This window comes from Terrapene carolina, unplaced genomic scaffold, assembly GCF_002925995.2.
Source record: "Terrapene carolina triunguis isolate 2854851 unplaced genomic scaffold, T_m_triunguis-2.0 Scaffold33715, whole genome shotgun sequence".
Taxonomy (NCBI): domain Eukaryota; kingdom Metazoa; phylum Chordata; order Testudines; family Emydidae; genus Terrapene; species Terrapene triunguis.
This window is the reverse complement of record NW_020698066.1, coordinates 6,458,486-6,482,589: the sequence shown is the minus strand read 5'-3', so window position 1 is coordinate 6,482,589 and position 24,104 is coordinate 6,458,486. Positions and strand designations below refer to the sequence as shown.

At 40.4% G+C, this 24,104-nt stretch overlaps 1 protein-coding gene across 1 annotated transcript in view; it reads left to right on the top strand.

The window, feature by feature from the left end:
- LOC112117184 (acyloxyacyl hydrolase) overlaps window positions 1–24,104 on the top strand; it is a 111,023-nt gene that overhangs the window by 32,262 nt on the left and 54,657 nt on the right. Inside the window, exons 6-11 of the mRNA XM_026663461.1 lie at window positions 7,793–7,863; window positions 9,612–9,672; window positions 10,165–10,235; window positions 12,352–12,400; window positions 13,286–13,334; window positions 14,746–14,840. Coding sequence (XP_026519246.1) covers window positions 7,793–7,863; window positions 9,612–9,672; window positions 10,165–10,235; window positions 12,352–12,400; window positions 13,286–13,334; window positions 14,746–14,840 — 396 coding nt within the window. The remainder of the gene's footprint in view (window positions 1–7,792; window positions 7,864–9,611; window positions 9,673–10,164; window positions 10,236–12,351; window positions 12,401–13,285; window positions 13,335–14,745; window positions 14,841–24,104) is intronic.

The following is a 24,104-nucleotide window of genomic DNA, read 5'->3' as shown; positions in this document are numbered from 1 at the left end:
TGGCAGCCATGATGGTAAAGCTCGCTCCTGCTGGTTCGCCCATTTCCCAGTCAGTAGCTGTTAATGGACAAATTCTTCTTCCTTTCCCCACAAAATTGTCTTTTCTTTTAAGGCTGCCAAGAGGGAATGATGGGCAGAGCAGTTCACCCTCTCATTTTGTTCACCAATTAAGCCTAATTTCTGACACACCAATTTTGGTCCATTGATTTATCGGTCCCATGTCTCTTTGTTTCCATGAGTTATACCAGTTGGCCTTTTTGTTTGAATTCATTCTTTCTTTCTGTCTCCTGTTTGGACCTTTTCCCATCAACATTTTGGTGTTATAGGTTATTGTGACCTTTTATGAATTTTCACTCACTTTTCACAGTTGATCTCACAATTAGGGTAAATGTATAGGCTCATTTATCACAACAGGGCTAGGCAGATGATGGCCCTGAGACAGGATGAACAATCTTTCAGTTATTTCTCAAAATACTAGTTTTCTCATTCACTGTTCAATGAATAATGAGCATGAATTGTTTAAGACAGACAACTACATGGTCCCAAATCAAAATTGCATTAAAATAAATGTTTTAATAAATTGGTTAGGCCCATCCTGTAGTTAATCCTAGCATACTTTTAGCAATTACCTCACAGCTATCCTTATTGAAACATATTTTAAAGCTACAAATTAATGAAAATTAATATAATTTCCAAGGGTTTAATGATCATTTTTGACTCTCCACACAAAAAAGTGCAACCATACACTTTCAGTCTGATCGAGTTTTATTTTAGATTAAGGGTAACAACAAAGAAGAAAACAAAAGATAAGATCACTCTTCAGAGAGCACAGTGTGTGTGTGTGTGGTCTCTGTAAAATGCTGCATCGTGTGTGCTTCCCAAAATGGCAGCTGACCCAGCAGACAGACAGATTTGTCAGAAATTGCCTGGCCAACTCAAAAATGTCTGAATAGAAGATCATTTCAAATCATACCGTTTCTTTAAGCACAGCCCTGTATAGAGAGCAGGGGGAGCCGCATTGCCCCAAAGGGAGCCAGAGAGAGTTCCCTTGTGTGCACAGGGTATGTGTAGGCTGTAGGATGGTGCAGTCTGCTCCCCTCAGTTCACCAACCCTGTACTCTGGGCCAGTGTGTGTATGTTGGGGATGGGATTGTGGGGGTGTAGCCATCTCCTACTCGCTAGGGACACAGAGATGAAAGTATCCCTGCAGTCCCCTGAGTGAAAGTACTTCAGTTGTTAGCTGGCCTGCACATGGGCTATGCAAGGGGAGGAGCCTATTGTGTACACATAGAAGAACTAGCTATAATCTCTTTTTTGTGTCTTCAGTGCAACCATCACCTCAGCTGCTTCTGCCCAAGGTGGGATGTCTGCTGTGTATGTGAAATCTTTGAAGTTAATGTGGCCTTGGTCTGAAGCTGTTTTAAAATGACAAACCAAAGGGAGGGGAGGAAAGTTTCTGTTCTACTTACAGCTAAGTTTGGACTTAAATTTGACTGTAATTTATTTAAAGCACCAGATTGTCTTTCCAAAGAGACTTCAGATGTGGCTGTGTTAACATCAAAGGCTTTTGCACACTGCAGAACATCGTGACTTAGGGCTTGTTTACACTGGCACTTTACAGCGCTGCAACTTTCTCACTAAGGGATGTGAAAAAACACCCCCCTGAGCGCAGCAAGTTTCAGCACTGTAAAGCGCCAGTGAAGACAGTGCGCCAGCACTGGGAGCCACGCTTCCAATGCTGGTAGCTACACCCCTAGTGGAGGTGGGTTTTTAAGAGTGCTCGCTGTGCCGTGATTACACAAGCCACGTTAAAGCGCTGCTCCTGCAGCACTTTAATGTTGCCAGTGTGGACTAGCCCTTAGGCTGAAACTGAAAAACCTGAGTGAAGCTTAAGGTACTAAAAAATATTTTACAATCTCTGTTGCTTTTGTATTCCTCATTTGGATTAGATTTACATGGTGGGGGGAGTCATTTAAAAAGTCAGATATATTTGTGCAAAGGTTTTTTTTACAAAACTAAGTACAGTATATCCACACCTCCAAAGTTGTTTAAAACAATTACACAAGTTAGTTGGGGTGTGTGTGTGTAAACCTCAGCTTTGTAAGTGGTATAGCATGTTAAAGTATCCCTTTATTGTGTGATATTTACACCTATTCATAGATTCCAAGCCCAGAAAGGACTATCTGTGATAAGCTAGTCTGACCTCCTGCATAACACACGTCAGAGAACTTCTCCCAAATAATTCCTTGAGCATATCTTTTAGAAAACCATCCAATCTTGATTTTAAAATTGTCAGTGAGGGAGACTCTACCATGACCCTTGGTAAATTGTTCCAATGGTTAATTACCCTCACTGTTAAAAATATACGGCCTATGTCCATTCTGAATTTATTTAGCTTCAATTTCCTGACATTGGATTGTGCTGAAGAGCCTATTATTAAATATTTATTCCCCATGTGGATACTTACAGACTATGATCAAGTCACCCCTTAACCTTCTCTTTGTTAAATAAGAACATAAGAACATAAGAATGGCCCTACTGGGTCAGACCAAAGGTCCATCTAGCCCAGTATCCTGTCTTCTGACAGTGGCCAGTGCCAGGTGCCCCAGAGGGAATGAACAGAACAGGGAATCATCAAACGATCCATCCCCTGTCGCTCATTCCCAGCTTCTGGCAAACAGAGGCTAGGGACACCATTCCTGCCCATCCTGGCTAATAGCCGTTGATGGATCTATCCTCCATGAATTTATCTAGTTCTTTTTTGAACCCTGTTATGGTCTTGGCCTTCACAACATCCTTTGACAAGGAGTTCCACAGGTTGACTGCGTTGTGTGAAGAAATACTTCCTTTTATTTGTTTTAAACCTGCTGCCTATTAATTTCATTTGGTGACTCCTAGTTCTTGTGTTATGAGAAGTAGTAAACAACACTTTCTTCTCTACTTTCTCTATACCAGTCATGATTTTATAGACCTCAATCATATCTCCCCTTAGCCATCTCCTTTCCAAGCTGAAAAGTCCCAGTCTTATTAATCTCTCCTTTTACGGAAGCTGTTCCATACCCCTAATCATTTTTGTTGCCCTTTTCTGAACCTTTTCCAATTCCAATATATCTTTTTTGAGATGAGGCAACCACATCCGCACACAGTATTCAAGATGTGGGCGTACCATGGATTTATATAAAGGCAACGTGATATTTTCTGTCCTATTATCTATCCCTTTCTTTCTAGATGAGCTCTTTGAGTCTATCACTATAAGGCCTGTTTTCTAATACTATAATCATTTCCGTGGCTCTTCTCTGAACCCTTTCCAATTAGCACCTTGAATTATTGGCATCAGAACTGGACATAGTATTCCAGCAGCTGTCACACCAGTGCCAAAAACAGAGGTAAAGTAACCTCTCTGTTCGTACTTGAGATTCCCCTGTTTATGAATCCCAGGATTGCATTAGCTCTTATGGCCACAGCATCACATTGGGAGCTCATATTCAGCTGATTATCCACCACAACTCCCTTTCTCTGAGTCATTACTTTCTAAGATAGAGTCCCCCATTCTGTAAATATAGGCTACATTCTTTGTTCCTGGATACATATATTTACATTTAGCCATATTAAAATGCATATTGCTTTCACCCAGTTTACCAAGTAATCCAGATCACTCTGAATCAGTGACCTGCCCTCTTCATTATTTGCCACTTCCCCAATTTTGTGCCATCTGCAAACTTTATCAGTGATGATTATATGTTTTCTTCCAGGTCATTGATAAAAATATTAAATAGCATAGGGACCCCCCTGGAAGGACACCCGCTTGATGATGATTCCCTATTTACAATTACATTTTGAGACTTATCAGTTAGCTAGTTTTTAATCCACTTAATGTGTGTCATGTTCATTTTATATTGTTCTAGTTTTTAATCAAAATGTGCAGTACCAAGTCAAATGCCTTATAGAAGTCTAAGTAAATTATGTCAACATTATTACCTTAATCAACCAAACTTGTAATCTAATCAGAAAAAGATATCGAGTTAGTTTGACAGGATCTATTTTCCATAAACCCATGTTGATTTGCATGAATTACATTGCCGTCCTCTAGTTCTTTATTAATCGAGTCCCGTATCAGCTGCTCCCATTATCTTGCCAGGATTGATGTCAGACTTAGCAGGCTATAATTACCCACCTCATCCTGTTTAGCCTGTTTAAAAATTGGCATATTAGCTTTCTTCCAGCCTTCTGGAACTTCGCCAGTGCTGCAAAACTTATTGAAAAACACCATTAACATTTCAGTGAGCTCCTCAGCCAACTCTATTAAAACTCTTGCATCCAAGTTATCTGGACTTACTGATTTAAAAATGTCTAACTTTAGCAGCTTCTGTTGAACATCCCACAGAGATACCAGTGGGATGGAAAGAGTGCTATCACCACCTGCTGAGACTATATCTGTTTTTTCTCCAAATATAGAACAGAAATATTTTATGAACACTTCTGCTTTTTCTGCATTATTATTGATAATTCTACCTTTCCATCTAGTAATGGACCAATACCATTGTCAGGATTCTTTTTATTTCTCATATATTTAAAAAACTCCTTCTTATTGCCCTTAACTCTGCTGGCCATAGATTTCTCCTTGTGTCCCTTATCAATTTTCTACAATTCCTAATTTCTGATTTATATTCATTACTATCAACTTCCCCTTTCTTCCATTTGATATATATACACATACATATACATATACTAGATGCCCCAAAAGCCATAGTCCCACATTTGAGGAAGAAGGCTGTGCTGGTTAAAAAAAAATTTGGTCTAGAGGGGAAGTGAAGGCAGCTATTATCTATCTATCTATCTATCTATCTATCTAGATATCTAGATATATAAATAGCTGCCTTCACTTCCCCTCTAGACCAATTTTTTTTTTTTTTAACCAGCACAGCCTTCTTCCTCAAATGTGGGATTGTGGCTTTTGGGGCACCTAGCTAAGTGTTCTTAAATAATTCCCAATTATCCAGTTATCTTCCTCCTACCTGATTTGGCTCATAATTGTTTTCAGCTTTGTGAATTTAGTCCTATTAAAGCATCAAGTATATATATATTACTGATCTGAACTTTATTCTGCTTGCACATTATAAATGTAACCAAGTCATGATAATTTGTACCTAAGCTACCATTAATTTTTAGGTCCGTGATCAGTTTTTCTTTGACTGTTAGGACAAATCTAATAAAGCATTCCCCTGTGTTGGCTGCAACACTTTTTGAGTTAGGAAATTGTCATCTATAATGTTCAGAAATTACAAGGATGTTTTAGTTCTGGAAGCATATGTCATTCAAATTGAAGTCCACCATGATCACACAGCTTTTTTTCCTAGACATTATAGATAGGTGTGTAAAAAGGCGGTCATCCTGTTGTCTAGTGTGATTTGATGGTTTGTAGCAGACATCAACTAATACCCAATCTTGTGCTTTATCTGTTAGGACATTGATCCAGAAGCATTCAAGATCATTTTCTTCCAAGTTGTCAGTGACTTGGAAACAAGTAATACTATTTTTGACATAGAGTGTCACTCGCCCTCCCTTTTTGCCTACTTAGTTCTTCTTAAATACCATATATACTTGTTCATAAGCCGAATTTTTTTAGTAAAAAAGGGAAGCACCAGAGAAGGGGGTCGGCTTATGAATGGGTATAGAGAGGGAGAGGTGGGACACAGCCCCTCCCCCCAACAGAGGCAGCACAGCCAGCAAAGCCAGAAGGGAAGAGGCGGGGCCAGAGTCTCTCAGCTTCTGGCCATGCTGCTCTCCCCCCAGCCTCTGAAGCAGCTGCAGCTCCGGGGCTGGCAGGCTGCAGCCATGCTGCTTGCCTTCCTCCCCCCCCCTCCCCCCACCCCCGAGCACCAGGCTGTGGCCGTGCCGCCCGGCCCAGCCCGCTGGAACATACAGCAGCCGCACTGCCCGGTCTGGCCTGCCAGAGCAGGCTGCGGCCACACTCCCCAGCCTGCCGGAGCAGCTCCAGCCAGGCCAAAGACATCCTCCCCTGGCCCTCCCCAGATAAGGTGGGAAGGGATGGGATGAGGAGAGTGTGGGGGTCCTGTGCTAGGGGTGGGGTCATGTAGGGCTTGGTCACAGGGGTTACTCCCCTGGCCCCCAGTTTCTCCCCCCCCAAAAAAATTTCCCCACCAATTGCTGTCCCGGCCCGTCAGGGTAAGCAGCTGGTGCGCCGGGACACTTTGTTTACTTAGGTTTACCTCTGTGCCTGCGGACTCAAGGTAAACAAACCATCTCGGCCCATCAGCGGCTTATCCTGATGGCCCGGGAGCCAAAGTTTGCTGACCCCTGAAGTATAAGGTCGGCTTATGAACGGGTTATAAAATTTTTCCATTTTTACTTATCCATCTTCGGGGGGTCGGCTTATAAACGAACCGGCTTATGATCAAGTATATACGGTAGGTTATAACCATTGATTTTAACATTCCAACAGTGCGAACCATCCCACCAGGTTTCAGTAATAACCACTAGATTGAATTATGCTCATAAATAAGCAATTCCAATTTCTCTCGTTTGTAACCCAGGCTCCTAGCATTGATGTTTAGGCAATTCAAGAATTTCTTGAATATCAGATGCTGACGGTAATTGGCCACTCACTGTGCACCCAAGACATGTGGTTACCTTCCAATCATGTGTTATTGCCTGAGCAAATCTGTTTCCTTCCATCCTAATCCCTGCCACCAGGGCCATGTTGAGTCCTAAACACAGCAGAACTGGTGCATTGCTACCGTATTGGGAGTCAGGATGCAGGGAGCCCACACAGGAGGTCTGAGTCCTCTTGCATGCTGCAGAGCACAGCACCATGGGAGCTAAGTTAGAGAGGGGGGTTAAAGTAGGGTGGGGCTGGTGGATCTGTGACTGTGATTGCCAGGCTGACCAATATAGTTTCCTTGTACTCCCCCATCTGCCTGCCTGTCCATCTGTTGTCTCTTGTTTTATACTTAGATTGTAAATTCTTTGGTGCAGTGACTGGTTTTGTGTTCTGTGTTTGTACAGTACCTAGCGTAAGGTGGTACTAGTCCATGACTAGGGCTCCTAGACACTATAGTATTGAACATAATAATAATCCTCCATGGCCTGAGGAAAAGATGCTGTTCAAGCTGTTCATGCTTACACCCTACAAACCTCCTTAGCCCTTAGGCTGTGCACTGACTAAAGAATTTAGCCCTTCATATTTATAGTCCATTTGAACATATGATAGGTGATACTAGCAACATGTGTATTAAATTTTGACATAAGCCTGTACCAGTAAGTGCTACTTCGTTCTGGGATATTGGGATTAATCTGTATCCTCCACATTTGGTTTGTCTCCAATGAAGGTCATGTATTGTAAAAAGGGTTTACCTTGGAGCATAATTTTCTACAGGCGGTAAACATGGCCCTACCCTCGGTTTTCTATGTAAGAATCCCATTAAAAACCAATGGATGCAGTATGTACACATCCAGCCCCTTAAATTATCCTCCTTTTGAGCCTGATCCTGCATCCCTTGCTCACCCAAAACTCCCACTGAGCATTCAGGAACAAGATTTATGTTCAATGAACACTTCCACAATTCCTGGTAAGTATCATTGTCACTTGTTCTATTCTCATGCAAGATGCAGATGGTTTATAAAACACTGATTTTATTAAAGTGAAGAATCCAGGTAAATGACCATTTTCCTCCAGGAAATTGTTCATCCCTTTAATTTTGTGACAACCATTACACAAGCAGCTGGAAAGTATGTGGGCTATATGAACTAATGCACTGTTCTCTTTTCCTAGAAAAACACAGACGGCTTTTTAAATATATGTGCACTTCCCCCTCTGGTCAAGCTGTGTGAGAAGATTAAATAGTATGTATGATATTTCCAGTCCTTAATGTCAGACTTCATAATATTTGGGGCACTTGTTCCTTTTAATAACTAAACAAAAAACCTTCAGCTTTAAAAGAGCTTTGTTCTCCTCCTGTAGATGACAACATTGTTTTCCATCAGAAACATTCTTTAGAAAGTACAGCAGTCAAGGTACATATCGCTCCTAGAAGAAGATGCTGGAAATGAATTTGAATATTTTTAATATTGAAAACAAAAGCATAATGACAGTGGCGGTAACAAAAGCATAATGACAGTGGCGGTAGGAGGACATGCAGGCCCTGTCCCAAACTGGGGGTATCCTGGCATCTTCCCACACAGAGATTCCATGTCCGCAAGCTAGGTTATCATCTAGTACCACTTTTCCTCTCAGATTTCCTGTCTCCAAGAGACTTGTCCATATTGGTCACTCACCCAGTTATTGTGCTTCCTGTCCCACTGGAGAGAAACATGCTCTCCTTTGATCACAGCAAGCAGCATCTATATAATTCTAAAAGGCACAAGATAAGAAGTGGACACATATATTAAAGCTAGAGTCTCAGTAAAGGAACGTAGGACTGGGCATCAACTGGGCTACTCTTTTCAGAGAGCATCTGTTGGAGCAGAGAATTTATGGGTTGGAGGAGGAACACTTGAAGCATATCTAGTAAGGGATAGGAACACATGAAGTATTTTTAGAATGACCCTATTCCCCAGCCCAATTTGTTCAGTAAAATTCCACTTTGAGTGATTCCATTTGAGTGAACCTCAAATATCAATAGTAGGAGTTGGGGTGATCTGTGTAGAAAATTTCTAGAGAGTCTGTAAAATCCGTTAAGTCAAGGCCAGAAGTATTATGAGCAGGGAGAATAGAAGATTTAGCTTTGTGAGTCAGATAGTGGTAGTCGGAGCCAAAATGTACATACACACTGTAAAATATATGCCAGATCAACGATGTTCAATTCTCTCCCCCCACCAATATGTGGCAGAATAAGTTTTCCTCTTTGAACTTGTTCTGGATCTGTACCATTTCCTTTCAACTGACACTAGTCACAGAGACTGAACTAGCCTAAAGCAGGCAATACTTTCAGAGTACTGAGTGCACAGAGAACGAGGGTGACAAGTACAAATAAAAATGTGCATAACCTATCTCCATTGGTTCTCAGTGCCTGATGCTAATGTAATTTGAAACCACCTAGCCTAGGAGCAGCAGCTTAGTTTTTTGACCCTGATTCAGCAGCTCTCATGCATCCAAGAGGTTGGAAACTCTTCGAAGGTCATATGCTTAGCCTCCCAAGGAGAGGATTCTTAGCATGTCATTCCAAGAACACCACCTGCTAAGCAATACATAAGAATGCTTGTTTCATCACTGAAGACAGATGCTGATCTGCTTTCTCTAGCCAAGGACAGATGTCATAATGTGTAGAACTACAGGATCCATGGGGTCCAGTATGCTGTCACTTTACATAATTCAGAAAATATTCGGCTAATTTTACTACAGATTTGATTTGCTATTTTATTTTAGGAATGTAGTGCTAGATTCTGCTGGTATGCAGGTGTAACTCCATTTAACTGAGAACAAAGTGACTGAAATCGATACCCTGAAATGCGGAATCAATACCCTGAAATGCAGATACTTGTGCTTGAACATGGAGTGAGAAATTAATAATATATTAACAAGCAGCTTGTATATTTTCATCTCTTTACTGTATTTTTGTTTCTGAAACAAAGTATTGTGGTGTTTTTTACAGTGTCATAAAAAATAAGTTACCTTATGAAGACTTTGATGGAGATAAATTTAGTGCTTTCCCAGTAAGTAAAGCTTCTCTTTTGGTGGGATAATCCCCTATTGACAAGAATCTCTCTGAAGTTCCTTCTGGCGTCTACAAAACCTTTTTCTTTCATGGGAGAGCATAGGAATCGAGTGAGAGCAGTTTTTATTATAGAAGATAATTTTCTTTTGGGGGAAAGAGGAAGAAATCATTCATTTATGCCATTTTTGGAGATAGCTGCATTGTCTGCAGAAGCAAACTGCTCTGCCACTGAGTAGTATGTTTATTGAATTAATAGATGGTGAAGCAAAGCCATTAAAAATATTAAAATTGGCAGCATATCTTATTTCTGCATCAAAATTAGCACAATGTCATTTATTAAAGCTTAGTGTTGGGAATTTGGAATAAAACCCATTTACCAGGCTTTATTCCTGCACCTTGAGTTACACTCTCATTTTAGACATTTGAAATTAAAAAAAAAAAAAAAAAAGAATAAGAAGAACATCCTATTTGTGCTTCTCTTGGCTTTTAGACTTTGAGGGGATATCACTGGAGAGGCAGAGACTGCAATGAAGGAAAAGCAATAGTGTACCCTGGTAGACGGTAATTTTGTTAATTATTTTTAGATACTCATGTTAAAAAGAAATATTTTATCATTTTTGGTCAAATCTTGAAAGAATATGCATGATTATTATTATCTATTAATTTGTATTCTGATAGAGCCTAGATTACCCAATCAAGCTGAGACCCAATGGTGGTAGGTGCTGTACAGACACACAGAGCTTATGGTCTAAATAGAAAAGACAGACAGAGGCTGAGAGGGGAGGGCAAAGAGAAGCACGGAGAGGTGAACTGATCTTAATCAGTGTCACATGGCAAGTCAGTGTCAGAGCCAAGAATAGATCCCAGTTTCTTGAGTCCTAATCCAGTAGACTACACTGTTTCTCATCACTTCCTCCTAGACTTCACTGGTGATTGCAGGTGCTCTGCACCTGTGCAGATTAGGCCCTTTTGACCCTTTATGATCTTCAAAGCTAGCTCCTATTTACTGATTATTCACTAGAAACTGGATATACTTATATGCTGGTACAGTAACTATTACAGAAGAGCAATTGAAACTACACAGAGTAGCGCATATTAATACCTTGATGCAAGGAGGAAACACATACACACACTGTGCAATGTTCTGCCCTCAGATGCACATGCAAGGTTCCCACTGAAATCAGTGGGAGCTGTGCAGAAGCAGAAATGGGCCTACTGAAAGAAGAAACGGTCCAAGTATAAATATCATGTGTATTTGGGGGTCATATTCAGCCCTCGGTCAACATGTGCGGTTCCTACTGAAGTGGGTGGAAATTCTACGTATAGATGACTGGTTAGATACAGTACCAGATTCCAGTCTCACTAACATTGCCATAAATTCAATGTAAGTGATATTTCCCCCTATATTAGGTAAATAACTCCCAGTAGCATCAGTGGGACTTACATGCACATGCTGAGTGGAGAACTGTGTGTCTGTGACTAAGACCCGCTATGCCCCTTACTTTACCCCATGCTACAAAATCATTTAAGAAAAAGGTTTCTGCTCATATGATTGCTCCACCAAGCATCAACAGGGCATAGTTCAGAACTATTTTTAAAACTTGGTAGTAGCCAAGTCCTGAATAGTTTAAAAATACAGGCGTAGCAGAATTATGTTCCACTCACACTGGGCAGCACAACCATGTTAGCAGAAACAATCTTCTAAACCCACAGTGAACACAGGAGAAATTTTAAATAGGGACACAATGTAAAGTGAGCATGAGCCAGTTGTACTACATGATGGGCCTGATCCAAAGCTTGCTGAAGTCAATGGGAGTCTTGGGGCTTTGAATCAGGCCCTCAGTGATATTTGATGAGATTTGAAATAGTGGTGAACTAGGGGTAAAAAGGGTAGGTCCAGTTAACTTCAATGGTAGTGGAGACTGCAAACACTTGTGCTATGTCTACACTAGAGCTGGAGGGGTAATTTTCAGCTCAGGTAGACTTGTCATATCTCTGATCAAGATAGCCACACTAAAAATAGCAGTGTAGCTGCATGTCCAGAATGGGCTAGCTACTCCAAATATGTATCTACAGTTTCAGATGGGATTGTACTTGGGGCAGCTAGAAGCACTGAAATAAATTGCTGAGGGAGGTTGTGAAATCTCCATCATTGGAGATTTTTAAGAGCAGGTTGGACAAACACCTGTTAGGAATGGTCTAGATAATACTTAGTCCTGCCACGAGTGCAGGGGACTGGACTAGATGACCACTCGAGGTCCCTTCCAGTCCTATGAGTCTATGATCTTGATGCCCATGCAGCTGCAGCTACCATGCTACTGTGGGTATGTCTACCCAAGCTGGAAATGACCCCTCCAGCTCCATGGTAGACGTACCCTGGGTTAGAATTACTCAGCACCTTGCAGAATTGGGCTCTAAATCGCCGATGTGTTTTGGGGGGAATTTCACTTCTCTTAAATTCTGAAAAGAAAAACTTATATACAAGTTGAAATTGCTAATTATTTCCTTTAAAATGCTGACTGTTTGATGACCTCCAAGAAGCACAAGGTCTGACATTATGCTCTTATAGAAAATGGACCAAGGAGGCTGGTTTCCTTGAAAAGCACAAAGCATTTTATCATTAACCCTATTTTATTATTTTTTTAATGCCATATCTCTTTTTGTAATTCTATATTAGCCCAGATAACTGGGATGTGGAAAGGGATTCTAACTGTAATGGTATATGGGTAAGTAAATGTTAAATCTTGAAATTTCTTCCTGATTTCCCCCTCCCTTCTCTTCTTCTTCCCTTCCACCCATCCACCCCCCCTATTTTAGAATTAGTCTGTAAGTATTTAGACTAATTTCATTTGCATACCAGATTGTGATATCGCAAGTAATACCACTGAAGTCACTCGGTCTACTTGCGGAATATCCTTGTGAATAAAGGACACTACTGTGGGTGGGTGGGTGGGTGAAGAGACGCATCCAGAACATTCTGAAACATGACCCTAAGGCAGGAAACCTCACCATACTTCATGTTTGTAACAATAAAACCCAAATATGCAAGAGTTTCCCGGTCTGGTGTTTTGTTTTGAGGTGTTGTGTGGGTGGTTGTTTTGCCAAAGTTTCAGGCAAACTTATGAAGGTCCGTAAGTGCAACATCCAAAAAAGAATTCACTGAAGTAATAATAGTCCTTCCACAGGCATAGCTGGAGACCATTGGGAAATTAAATTATCTACTGGCGAATATGGAAAAAATATCAGTTTTATGAGTGCAGCATTTGCAAGAGACATCAAATCCAATGTAAATCAAAACAGCATGATGTTTGAGATCTCTCAAACATTATGCTATTTAGATTTACATTGGATTTATCACAAAAGTCCAGTGACATAGCAAGAACTTTAAACTTCCTTGTGATCTCTATTTTAAAAAAAAGGGAACTCCCAGACAAAAAACTTAGTTATAAAAGAATTAACGTCATGAATAAACATCCACTGAATTAAATCAATATTATTATGATGTGACAGTTCTGAAAAGCCAATAATCCAAATGGTAGTCTTACTATTTGATTTGTGCTGTCACTTTGCAGGTATCAAATAGACTTCTCTTTCCTTTTCTCCTCTGACAGGGTGTAGATCCAAAAGATGGAATTCCATATGAGAAAAAATTCTGTAAAGGTAAATCATTAAATTTAATACATGGCTAATACAATATTTATGTTACATATGTTTTTATACAAACAGTCATTATCATTGTAAATCCAGAGAAAAGATGACAGATTTCACAGCTTCTTTATAATGACAAAAATGGCAAATTCACTCTTTGCTTTGATGTGAGGGGAAAACTCAAAGGGCATGTGCTGTTATAATATCAATATCAGTTTAGAAAAATGATTTTAAAAACTGACTTTAGAGCTGAGAGATACCCAGCTGAGAGCATTGGAATTTGATTTTTTTATTCATAGACCAGGTACAGACTCCTCTTCATCCTGCCAATGTGCCTCAAGCTGAACTTGTAGGGTTTTCCTCTAGGAGTGAGAGGACAGTTTAGTTTCTATGCACATCCAGTCCATCACTCTGCTGGAAATGCCAATAATGGTGCCAGTTGTAGTGATGATATTTTTCCTGGCATCACTATCTATCTACTATGAAATGGACTGACACTAACAACTCAGGCCATAGATAGCTATAGGTAAAGGGGGAGGGATAGCTCAGTGGTTTGAGCATTGGCCTGCTACACCCAGGGTTATGAGTTCAATGCTTGAGGGGGCCACTTAGGGATCTGGAGCAAAATCAGTACTTGGTCCTGCTAGTAAAGGTAGGAGACTGGACTCAATGACCTTTCAGAGTCCCTTCCAGTTCTATGAGATAGGTATATCTCCATTTATTTATTTAGATACACTAGTATTATAATATACTAATATTAAGAAACCATAATAACAACTTTCAAACCTACATTGACTCGCATTAAATTAGTGACTGAAAGGTGAAAAGCTCCTCTGCAAAGCTCTTTGTCATTTTAGACAGAAAGTACCACTCAAGTGCTAAGTAACATTAATTATTAAAAAGCTAGATTGTTCCAATGAAATTACCTTGAGAGCCCCTGACTCACAAATCTACTCTTAATATGAGTCATTACCAATTCCCTGAGTATTCTGATTTCCCTAAATGTTTGATTTTAAGTATTTTTAATAAATATTCCATAGGTAGAAAAAATGAATGTTAGCTTCACAGCAGAGCCTGTGTTAAAATAACAATTTGAATAAAATCTTATGGGAATCTTTCTCATTAAGCAAGAAGTTCTTTCTCTTATTCATATAGCATGCCTACTTGTTTTTCTTAGATTGTTGGCACATCTTTTTAGGCAGGCTTTTGGTGCAGATGGAGTGAAAATCTCCCATTCTAGGAACTGAAATGAACACATTTCAAACACAAATAGTGGCCAATGCCCTATTTCCATTTTACACACTGAATCTACCAGTGCTGTGTCTTTTTATCTTAATCTTGTTGTTTTTTATACAGAGATTCACTTTACGGTGTGACAAAGGCCAAGGGAATTTTAAAACTATTAATGAAATGTACTTATTAGATGCAGAGTCCAAGGGGATCATTCTGTTGGGAGATTCAGCGGGAGCTCACTTTCACATCCCTCCTGAATGGATGACAGCAGCACAGATGTCTCTGGTAAGGAATTCTGTTCTGATCCTTGAAGCGGTGCCAGCCTCGGATTGATATTTGCCTTCTCTCTTATTATAGAGGGTGCCAAAAGAGAACAGGTGCAAAATGCCCTTTGTTTTGGAAATCCATCACATTTTTGGAGGAAATCTCCATTGGAATGAATTCTGGAGAGTCTTAGGAAGGGGAAACATCCCAATCTATGTCAAAACACTGCCAAGGGGTTCTTTAAAAAAAAAAAAAAAAAAAAAGCACTAAATTTATAAGATAAAGATAAAGGTGAAAATTCTTTGCTGCCATGACCCCTTTGACATGAGTGTAATTAGGTCAGCAAAGAATTCGGCCCCAAAGCTCCACTATTGCACAGGAGATAGAACCCAGGACATTTGGCTTTATAAACGCACTCCTTGAACAAAAGGAGAATGTTGTTTTGCTATCAGTGGGCCCAGTTCTGGAATCCTTTCCTACAGTAAGTACTATTTACATAAACAGACTCAATGAAGTCAGTAGGATTTATTGTATTCATTACACTAGGCTTAAAGGGAAGAGATTGTACAGGGTACTCTATCAATACCATAATGATGGCTCTTCATTTGGATCATATCTCAGTATGATCTCCATGTTTTTCAAATGGAAAAAAAGCCCGAATGTTAATTATGCTAAGGATGCAGATAGTGCAATGCCATTCACTGAGGTGGAATAAAAAGGCAAGAGGAGTAAGTCACTTAAAAAAATTTCCACTTGTTGGTGAAGGGGAATCTTCCAGGATGCCCCATTCCTCTTCTTTATTCTTCCCTGAACAGGCTCCCTTGTGTTGCACAGATTTGACCCTCTACTTGAGAAGAGCTGTATATTAATCCCTCTGGAGTATATCGGCACTGCACTTGGGTCAGCAGCAGAGGGATTGCTCACAAGTGACACAAGTTAGCCAAAGAGACTGAATTTTTCTGTAACACTGCTAAACTCACACTGGCCCCAGAGGAAGAGGAACATGGAAAATGTGCCATTTTAAAAGAAAATATTCTGTCCCAATAATTACAGCATTACTGGAGGCTTGCAAATTTCAATCAGAATTGTATGCGTTTTCCATCTTTCATTTGCAAAGCCAAACTGATTTAAATATTCTAGATTAGCAGTTGTTTTTCTTCGTTAGTAGTTTGAGAGATGATTATAGGAATGACATTGATGACACAGCTGATGAAGGAACATAATGAATTAGTGGTAATGATAATTAAGATTAACTTGTCTAATAAATATGGTAATAATGGTGATGATGATGATGATGACAATAACAATACAATAGTAAAGTGATGCATTCAAGCTACAGTTTTATACTGTCAGCATTTCTATTACAAATCACTGATGTTCAGATTTTAGAACTTTTCTATAAACAGTTTCTCTAGGCTGAAACTTGGCCCATAACCTTTCATACTCAGAGCATATTTTCTGTACGAAATGCAACAAAAATTGGTTTACAGCATCCAGGGATTTCCCTACACCCCCCTTAATTTCCCCAACACCCCCCCCCTCCCAGTTTTGTGAACTAGTTACATGCACTGTTGCCAATTTCGTGATTGTTTGGGAAATTGAATTGAAATTGAAACAATACACACTTTAAAAGCATATAAAGTGTATAATAAAATACATGTATCTGAAAAAGTATAATAGATTTGAAAAGTATGAACATAGACTAGCTTCCTTATACAGCTTTTATTTTTATGACAATGTCAGTGCATTCATTTCGGTGATGTTGGCCAACCTAATAATTTCAAATTATGATTTGAAAGCAAAGTCTAAATGAGCTCTCCTGACAGCTAGTGATGAGCTGGGAGCTCGTGGGGGGGGGAAAGGCTTCAGGACCAGATTGTATTTACATTCACACCTAATCTACCTTGGTATCCAGCAAACAGAGCTGTGTTGCCCAAGTGATAGATTTTGGCTGGGGTTGGGTTACAAATCACTTGAATGCAGGGGGGTAATGAAATGTTGTTATTGTCTGAGTAAAAGGCAGTAGAACTGTACTTAGCCTGTGCTGATTGAGGGCATCAAGAGAGAGGGTGGGGATTGGTGTTTTGCTTGATGGTCTGCCTGAGTCACAAGTACTATTTGACCTGCCCCTCTCCACCGTTTAAAGACAGAGCTGATTAGGCTCCATAGATAGTCTTTTGTTTTGTTAAGTGACCACTACAGCTGAAATCATTGATAATCAGGTCTAAGTGCTTAGACCTGCTGTGGGACAGTGTTTCTGTGGAAGAGACGGCTCAGTCTACACTAGCAGCAAGGTTCCCCCACTGAGAGCTCAGCTGAAATCACTGAGAGCCGGGTGGAACCTCAAGAGACCAACTCGCAGAGGTCACAGTGGCAGGTGGCAGCAGAAGGTGACGGCGCAGGGCCATTGGCAACGGAACGATGGAGTGAAAGGTGGCACAACAAACAACAGTGGCCAGAGTGAACAGTGAGCAGCTGGAGGAACAAGCAAGGTATCTTCTTGCCCCCCACCTGGGAGGTGAACTCATGTGAAAGCGCCTTTGAACTCTGACAGGTTTCAGAGTAGCAGCCGTGTTAGTCTGTATCCGCAAAAAGAACAGGAGTACTTGTGGCACCTTAGAGACTAACAAATTTATTAGAGCATAAGCTTTTGTGGGCTACAACCCACCCGAAGAAGTGGGTTGTAGCCCACGAAAGCTTATGCTCTAATAAATTTGTTAGTCTCTAAGGTGCCACAAGTACTCCTGTTCTTTTTTTGAACTCTGAGTCTCCACTGACCAAGGACAACACCAGTGAGTGTTAATGAGGCCGTTAAGAATGCTGGAGACACAACACAGTTCATGCGAACAAACATGGCTGTGGCATCATACTTTCTGTTTAAGCAAGAGATTCCACACACTACAAACTGGAGGCCAATGTTAAGTGCATTGTCACTTGTTCATCCTGAAGTTGAACACTGGTTCCGAACAAGACCAGCAAATGCTCACTATCTTTCTGCAAGAAACTCAACTGACTGGCTAGAAGCATGTGGTGCAATAGTGAAAGGTTCAACAGTTGAAAAAGTGAAGAACTCTCTCACCACATTCAAAAAATTTGCATACATGGCTGATGAATGCACCGTGCAAATGGGCATCAATTATTAAGTCATTGTGTATGTTTACTTGATGTCAGTGTAGGCCAGTAGATGCATTTCTACATGTTCAAGTTATAAAAGACACATTGGCTGCATCTGTGACAACCCACATCTTAGAAAAGTTAAATGCTTATCAATTGGACCCCAAACAGATGGCTGCTTGTGCATTTAATGGAGCTACAAACTTCTCTGGAAGACATGGTGGAGTACAAGCTTTGCTCAGAGAAAAGTGTAACCCTAATCTCTCCTATACACACTGCAGAGGCCATCTACTCCAACTAGCACTAGTACAAGCTGCAGACTTTTCAAAAGACATTTAAAAAGCTATAAATGTAATGTCTTCATTATATTATTTTTTCAGCAAGAGCCCCAAAAGACTGAATATGTTGGAAAATATAGAAGATATACTGGGACTGAAGTTCAAATTAGTCCAACCTGGGAAAACCCTCTGGCTTTTCATGAGCAATCCTTGGCTGTTGTTTTAAAATTACTCCAGCCATTATTACCGACTTTGGAAAGTATCTACCAGATGGGATGGATCTAAGTAGTGAGGCTGGTGGATTACTTTTGCTACTACATTCAGAGAAGACTATTGCTATTCTCTCTCTTGTAAGTCTACTGTTGAAACCACTTGGGTCATTAAACAATGCCATCCAGGCATCTGTTACAACAGTAGTAGATCTTTGTCCAGCAATAGAAGCTACATTTGGATCAATCAGAGAGCTATCCATTGAAAAAGTACTGGAAGAAGCAAAGACTTTAGTCCAGAAGTTGACTGATGAAGGCATTTATATTGAATCCTTAAGTGAAGAGGACAAGAAGTGTTTGTTAAGACAACTGAAAAAGTACACAGACTTGATTCTTAAAAATCTACAACAGCATCTTCTAGATTCTACTCAACCTCTATGTAGCTTTTACAGATCCTCGTCCTATAAAACATCGACAGTTGAGTGGAGTGAGGCACTACCAGCAATGGGGCTGCCATGTGCTCAGGACAAAACAGAGAATTTGAACACAGAGTGGAATAGCATATGACGAATGAATGAAGATTTGACTTCAACTTCTTTTTTATCATCACTAGTGGCTTGACCCGATCTTTATGCTGTTTCCTGGGATGAAAGAAGTAGGAATTCATCTCTTGCTACTCCCAGTCACAGCAACTACAGTTGAGTGTTCTTTTTCATCATTGAATAGAATTTTGTGTTCTGAAAGAAGTTGCCTTCTGCCTGATTATGTGAATGAACTAATGAGCATATCAATTGAAGGAATGGAAATACTAGGCACACAAGAAGCCACCAAAGATGAACGCATTGCATTCAAGAAGTGTATTAACAGAGTTGTGCAAAATTATAACAAGAAACCAAGACGGATGTAGATGTAGTGCTTTATAGAAGGCTTGAGTAGCCAACTTTAATTTGTGTGATGATTTTAAAACATGAGTTAAATCTAATAAAATGATCATAAAACATTTTTCAGTTTTTACTATGGTGCCATACAGCCCACTTTCACCCTCATGGTCTCACCCCTCATCGGCCCTGACCCCCCCACCCTGTAAATTCGATCATCCCCCCACCCCCATTTCAATTCCTGGGGAAAACACTGACAGCATCTCCTTTAAGATGTGTCAGGCTTACCCAGTTTCTTATTAGTACAGGTTTAACCCTAGCATAGTTAAGATTAATCCAATAACTTCTTCTGATTTAAAAAACCATTTGCTGGAGGATTGGATGCAGGGGTGGATTAAAGCTAGCTGAGCCTCAGAGGCACTAACATTGTGGGGCTTCCTCAAAATTTCAGTCTCTCCTAGAGAGACATTCCAGCCACCTCATTCCTGAAATAGACATTTCCTCTCTCTCTGTCTCTTCCCAGCCCAGATGAAGCAATCCCTATCAGGCTCTTCCTCTTAGTCTCCCCAAGCCCTGAAAGACTCATTAACTTTCTTCCTACTCAAGTAGTGCAGTCCCATCCAATCCAGCCCATCAAGGACCGACTGGTCCTTGCTTTGTGCCCAGGCAAAGGAGGCCTGCTCTCACCAGAATCAAAGGGATTCCCTTGTAACTTCCATTTCATCCTTGTCAGCCTCCCCCTCTCACTGGTGCCAGTGGCGTACCCTTCCCCTGCGTTGCTCAGTCAGTTGCCAGCCAGTCTACACTCTTCCAGGCAGCCTGGCACCCTAGCTCAGCAACATGCCTCAGTTGCCCAGGTGCAACCATGTTTCCCACAATTCCCTGTCTCTCAGCTCATTCGCTAATAATGACTTGAGAGACTGAATGGAGTCCTGCTGCATCCATGGTGGCGTCGTATGTACCTGCTAATATGGTTGCGGGTCCTACCTCTTCTTAGTTAGGAGGCACTCTGCCTGCTGCTTTCCCTTCCTCCCCTGTTCCCTTGGGTGACAAAGTGGCCTCTGTGAGTGAGTTATATTAGGGAGCTGAATGCCTCTTGTCCTCATACCCCCAACTGGTGCTAATGTTAGTTTCCTAGGAGCAGGCAGCAGCTGGCAGCAACCCGCTGTGACGCACACCTTCTACTGTTGCTGTCGTGCTCTAGTCTGACTCAGTACTGCTTTCTGATTTTGGCTGGGCACTGGACTTCTCTGAGTACTGGGCTTACTCAATGATCCGCACTTAAATCCTCCCCTGACTGGATGGGTCAGGGGGTTGATAACAGGATATAGAAGCTTTCACTTCTAAATCAGTGGTTTGAATATAGACCAGTTGGGCTGGGATTGAATGTTGTTACTGTCTGATAGCTGTTGAGTGGCCAGTATGGGAAATGGACTGATCTTCTCAATGTAGCACCGGGTAGACAAAAACCCTCCGCAGAACCAGTTGGCAGGCTCATTAGAGACCTCAAGGACAGAGTGCACATGGAGACTATACTATCCTTTTCTTCCTAGAAGTGGTCTCTCTAGGTCAGGGTTAAGGCACATCAACAGGAGAGTGGTGACAAATAGAAGACTTTGTGTTTGTCCAGCTGACACCTTTCATGAGCACTATATTCACTTGCCATCCTAACTTTTTAAAAGAAGAACTTATGTGATCATTGAATGGTGGAATTTGAAAGAAATGCTTGTGTAAAAATATAAAACCTCAGAACCGACATCATGCGTTATACGTAGGGATAGAACCTAAGACCTTCAACAGACAAAACATGGGAGCAGCCCCATTAGCTGGCAGTGTGACGTCTTCATATTCTATCCCTTGTTCTTAGGCTTGTGTGTCCTTTTGTTTGTACCAGTATCCAAGCTCTCCAATCAAACTTTTAAAAGTTTGGACATGCTGATTTGTACACATAGAACTTGATTCTCTGTTGCCCTGCACCTCATGTAGTGCAAAATGAGTGTAAAATTCTACCATTCTGCTTTGGTATGATTTTATACTCACTTTGCCCTCATGTTGCACAGGTATAATGGCTCCGTGAGGCTCAGGATAACAGAAACAAATTATTTTTTACTGTGCCCTATGCAAACTCTCCTACCAACCTGGGAAAATAGAACAGTTAAATGTTAATGAAGAGTTATACGGAGCATGGCACGCTAAATGTAGTTAAACATCTTTGATCAAACAGTTGCAATAATTACATTTGATTTGATTTGTAGTTTATCATGAGACTGAACATTGTAGTCTAGTGGTCTGAGCACACGATTGGGAGCAGTGATTCCCTGAGGGCTAATCCTGTCTCTGACACTGACTCTCTTATTCTCATCTAATCTCTGGGTCTCAGTGTTTCCATCTGTAAAATGGGGGTAACAACAATTTTCCTACCTTGCAAGGGGGTTGTGAATATTAATTGTTTCTCAAGCACTTTGAAGATATATAGTGCTAAATATTATTGTTAAATATACTTCATGTACATGTTTAAATGAAATTCTAGTTGAATATGAATCTGTACAGGAAAATTGTTAATTTTTCTTTCATTTAAAGAAACTAGTTTTTAGTTAGGGAGAGAGTGTAGATTAAAGCCAATGAGCAACATGTCCCTTATCACTTGATCACTTTATTTGTGAAAAGATTTAAAAATTTTATTAAAGTTAATGTTTAAAATTAAATATACACACTACATGTGAGTTGTTTCTGACAGCATAAATGAGTGGCTAAAATTGCGGTGAATTTTGGTGCATGTGAAAAGGAACAGCTAATAGCATTATCTTGAGCCAATGCCAGTGAGTTCAAGTAGTGCACATCTTTACCTACAGGGCTTTGTCGGCCTGCCTAAAATTTAACCTAAAAGTTCTCTGCTCTTCCAATTCTAAGCCTTTCTTGAGCAGGAATTGCTAATCACATGTGGTTTTGGGTTGTGAACACAGAGAGAGTAGGCTAGTCACATCCTAATGCCACCAAAATCATCCTTAATTGAGACCACAGCAAGAACATGAATTTAGGCCTCCAGTGGGAAAAAGATTAATACATTAACCTACTGCACCACTTAGCTCCCCATGTCACATAGCTACTGTTAATTTATTACAATACACTTTGCTTTGGTTCCTCCAACCCTCCTGTGAATAAATACTTGGAAAAGGGAGTTACTGACCAGTTTTTCCCAACATTCATTGCCTCCCAAAATGACTCGAAGATGGAAGTTCACAAAGGAAATGTTTTTCCTGGAGTATTTAAATCTTGGGGGGAGTGGGAAATGAATATGCTGCCTTTTCAGATTTATTAAAGGGAGAAGTTTACAGTCTACAGCAATTCCATGCACCCTTCAGTTCAACACCACCACACCACCGGAGACTATTAACTGCTGTTTTAAAGCTAATTAGATTAGGCAAGAAATTTTCCAGGAGAGACTTTGAGAGTTTAGTAAAGAGACTCTGAGGAATGTCTGTTGTGCCTTGTTATGCTGGCTGTTCCTGCTCTGCCATGCGGTGGAAGTCAGGTTGAACCAGGGGAGAATTATAGAATAAATGATCAGATCTCCTTACTTAAGAAGTCTCAGGTTATCATGTTGGATAATTTAACAATCATCAGCATAAATGAGACCCAGACTTTCAAACGTAGGTGACTAAATTTAGGTAGATAAATCTATCTTTAGGCACTTACAGAAGAGATCTGACTTTTTTTTTTAGAGGTTTTGAGCATCCACAGCCTCACTGAGTTCAATGCAAATGGCAGGTTACTCTGCACTTCTGAAAAATCAGCCCATAGATGTCTAAATATGGATTTTAGATACCTACAATTAGGCATCCCATTTTCAAAATTTTGACCCAGTAAAATGAAAGTCAGGACAGACACTTAAACTCTCTGGCCCATATCACGCCTTTCCACAGGAAAATTCCTGGGAGAACTGAGTGCAGGTGGCAAAAAATCTGCAGGGATTCCACTGTATCATGTGGTAGGAAGGGACAGTGGTTTGAAAACTACAAGCAGATGGGAGTATGACCTCTTCTCCTCCAGTCCTCAGATGACCAAATGTCCACAGATTTGACGTTGTCTAAAATATAATCATGCAAATCATTATTGCTACCACTGCTATATAATTGCAGCAAATCTTATACAAAATATAATTCATGGCCAGAAAGCAGCTTGCAGGCTGGATGACCTAGAGCCAATCTTTAAAGTCATGTTACAAAGCTATGCAAATGGTAATTAGGGCCATTCATGGTCGATAGGCTAGAACTTTGAAAGGCAAACCTATATTGTTAGAAGTTAGAAGTGATACTAATTGTGTGTGTCTTAAATGCTAGCCATGTAAACAGACAGTTCCTGTCTGTCACTATAGCTACTAATTCAGAGATCAAAAGGGAATATTAACATTTAGATGAATCTTGGGTGAAATAATGTCATTGTCTATATGTCTCTTTAAAGTTTGTGATAAACTGCCAAATGGATAAATTGCCCTATGTTAATTTGTGTAACTAATTACTGGTGGTGTTCAGGAAACAGAAGGTTACATCAAAAGCCTATTGTTTACCCGGGACTGTATGGTCAGGTAAAGGCTAGAAAACTGTATAAAAGATCATTGGGTCCTGATCCTGATAGCTCAGATCTGCTTAAGCTTCATCAGGGAAAGCTTAAGCCACAAGACGAGATCCCAGTTAAGCTGGTACAACCTGGATATGATATTGGACATTGGACTATAACCTAGGAACTAAATTCTAAAGGAACTCTTTGCAACTACAAAGCTCACCATCTCTGCTATGAATCTGAACC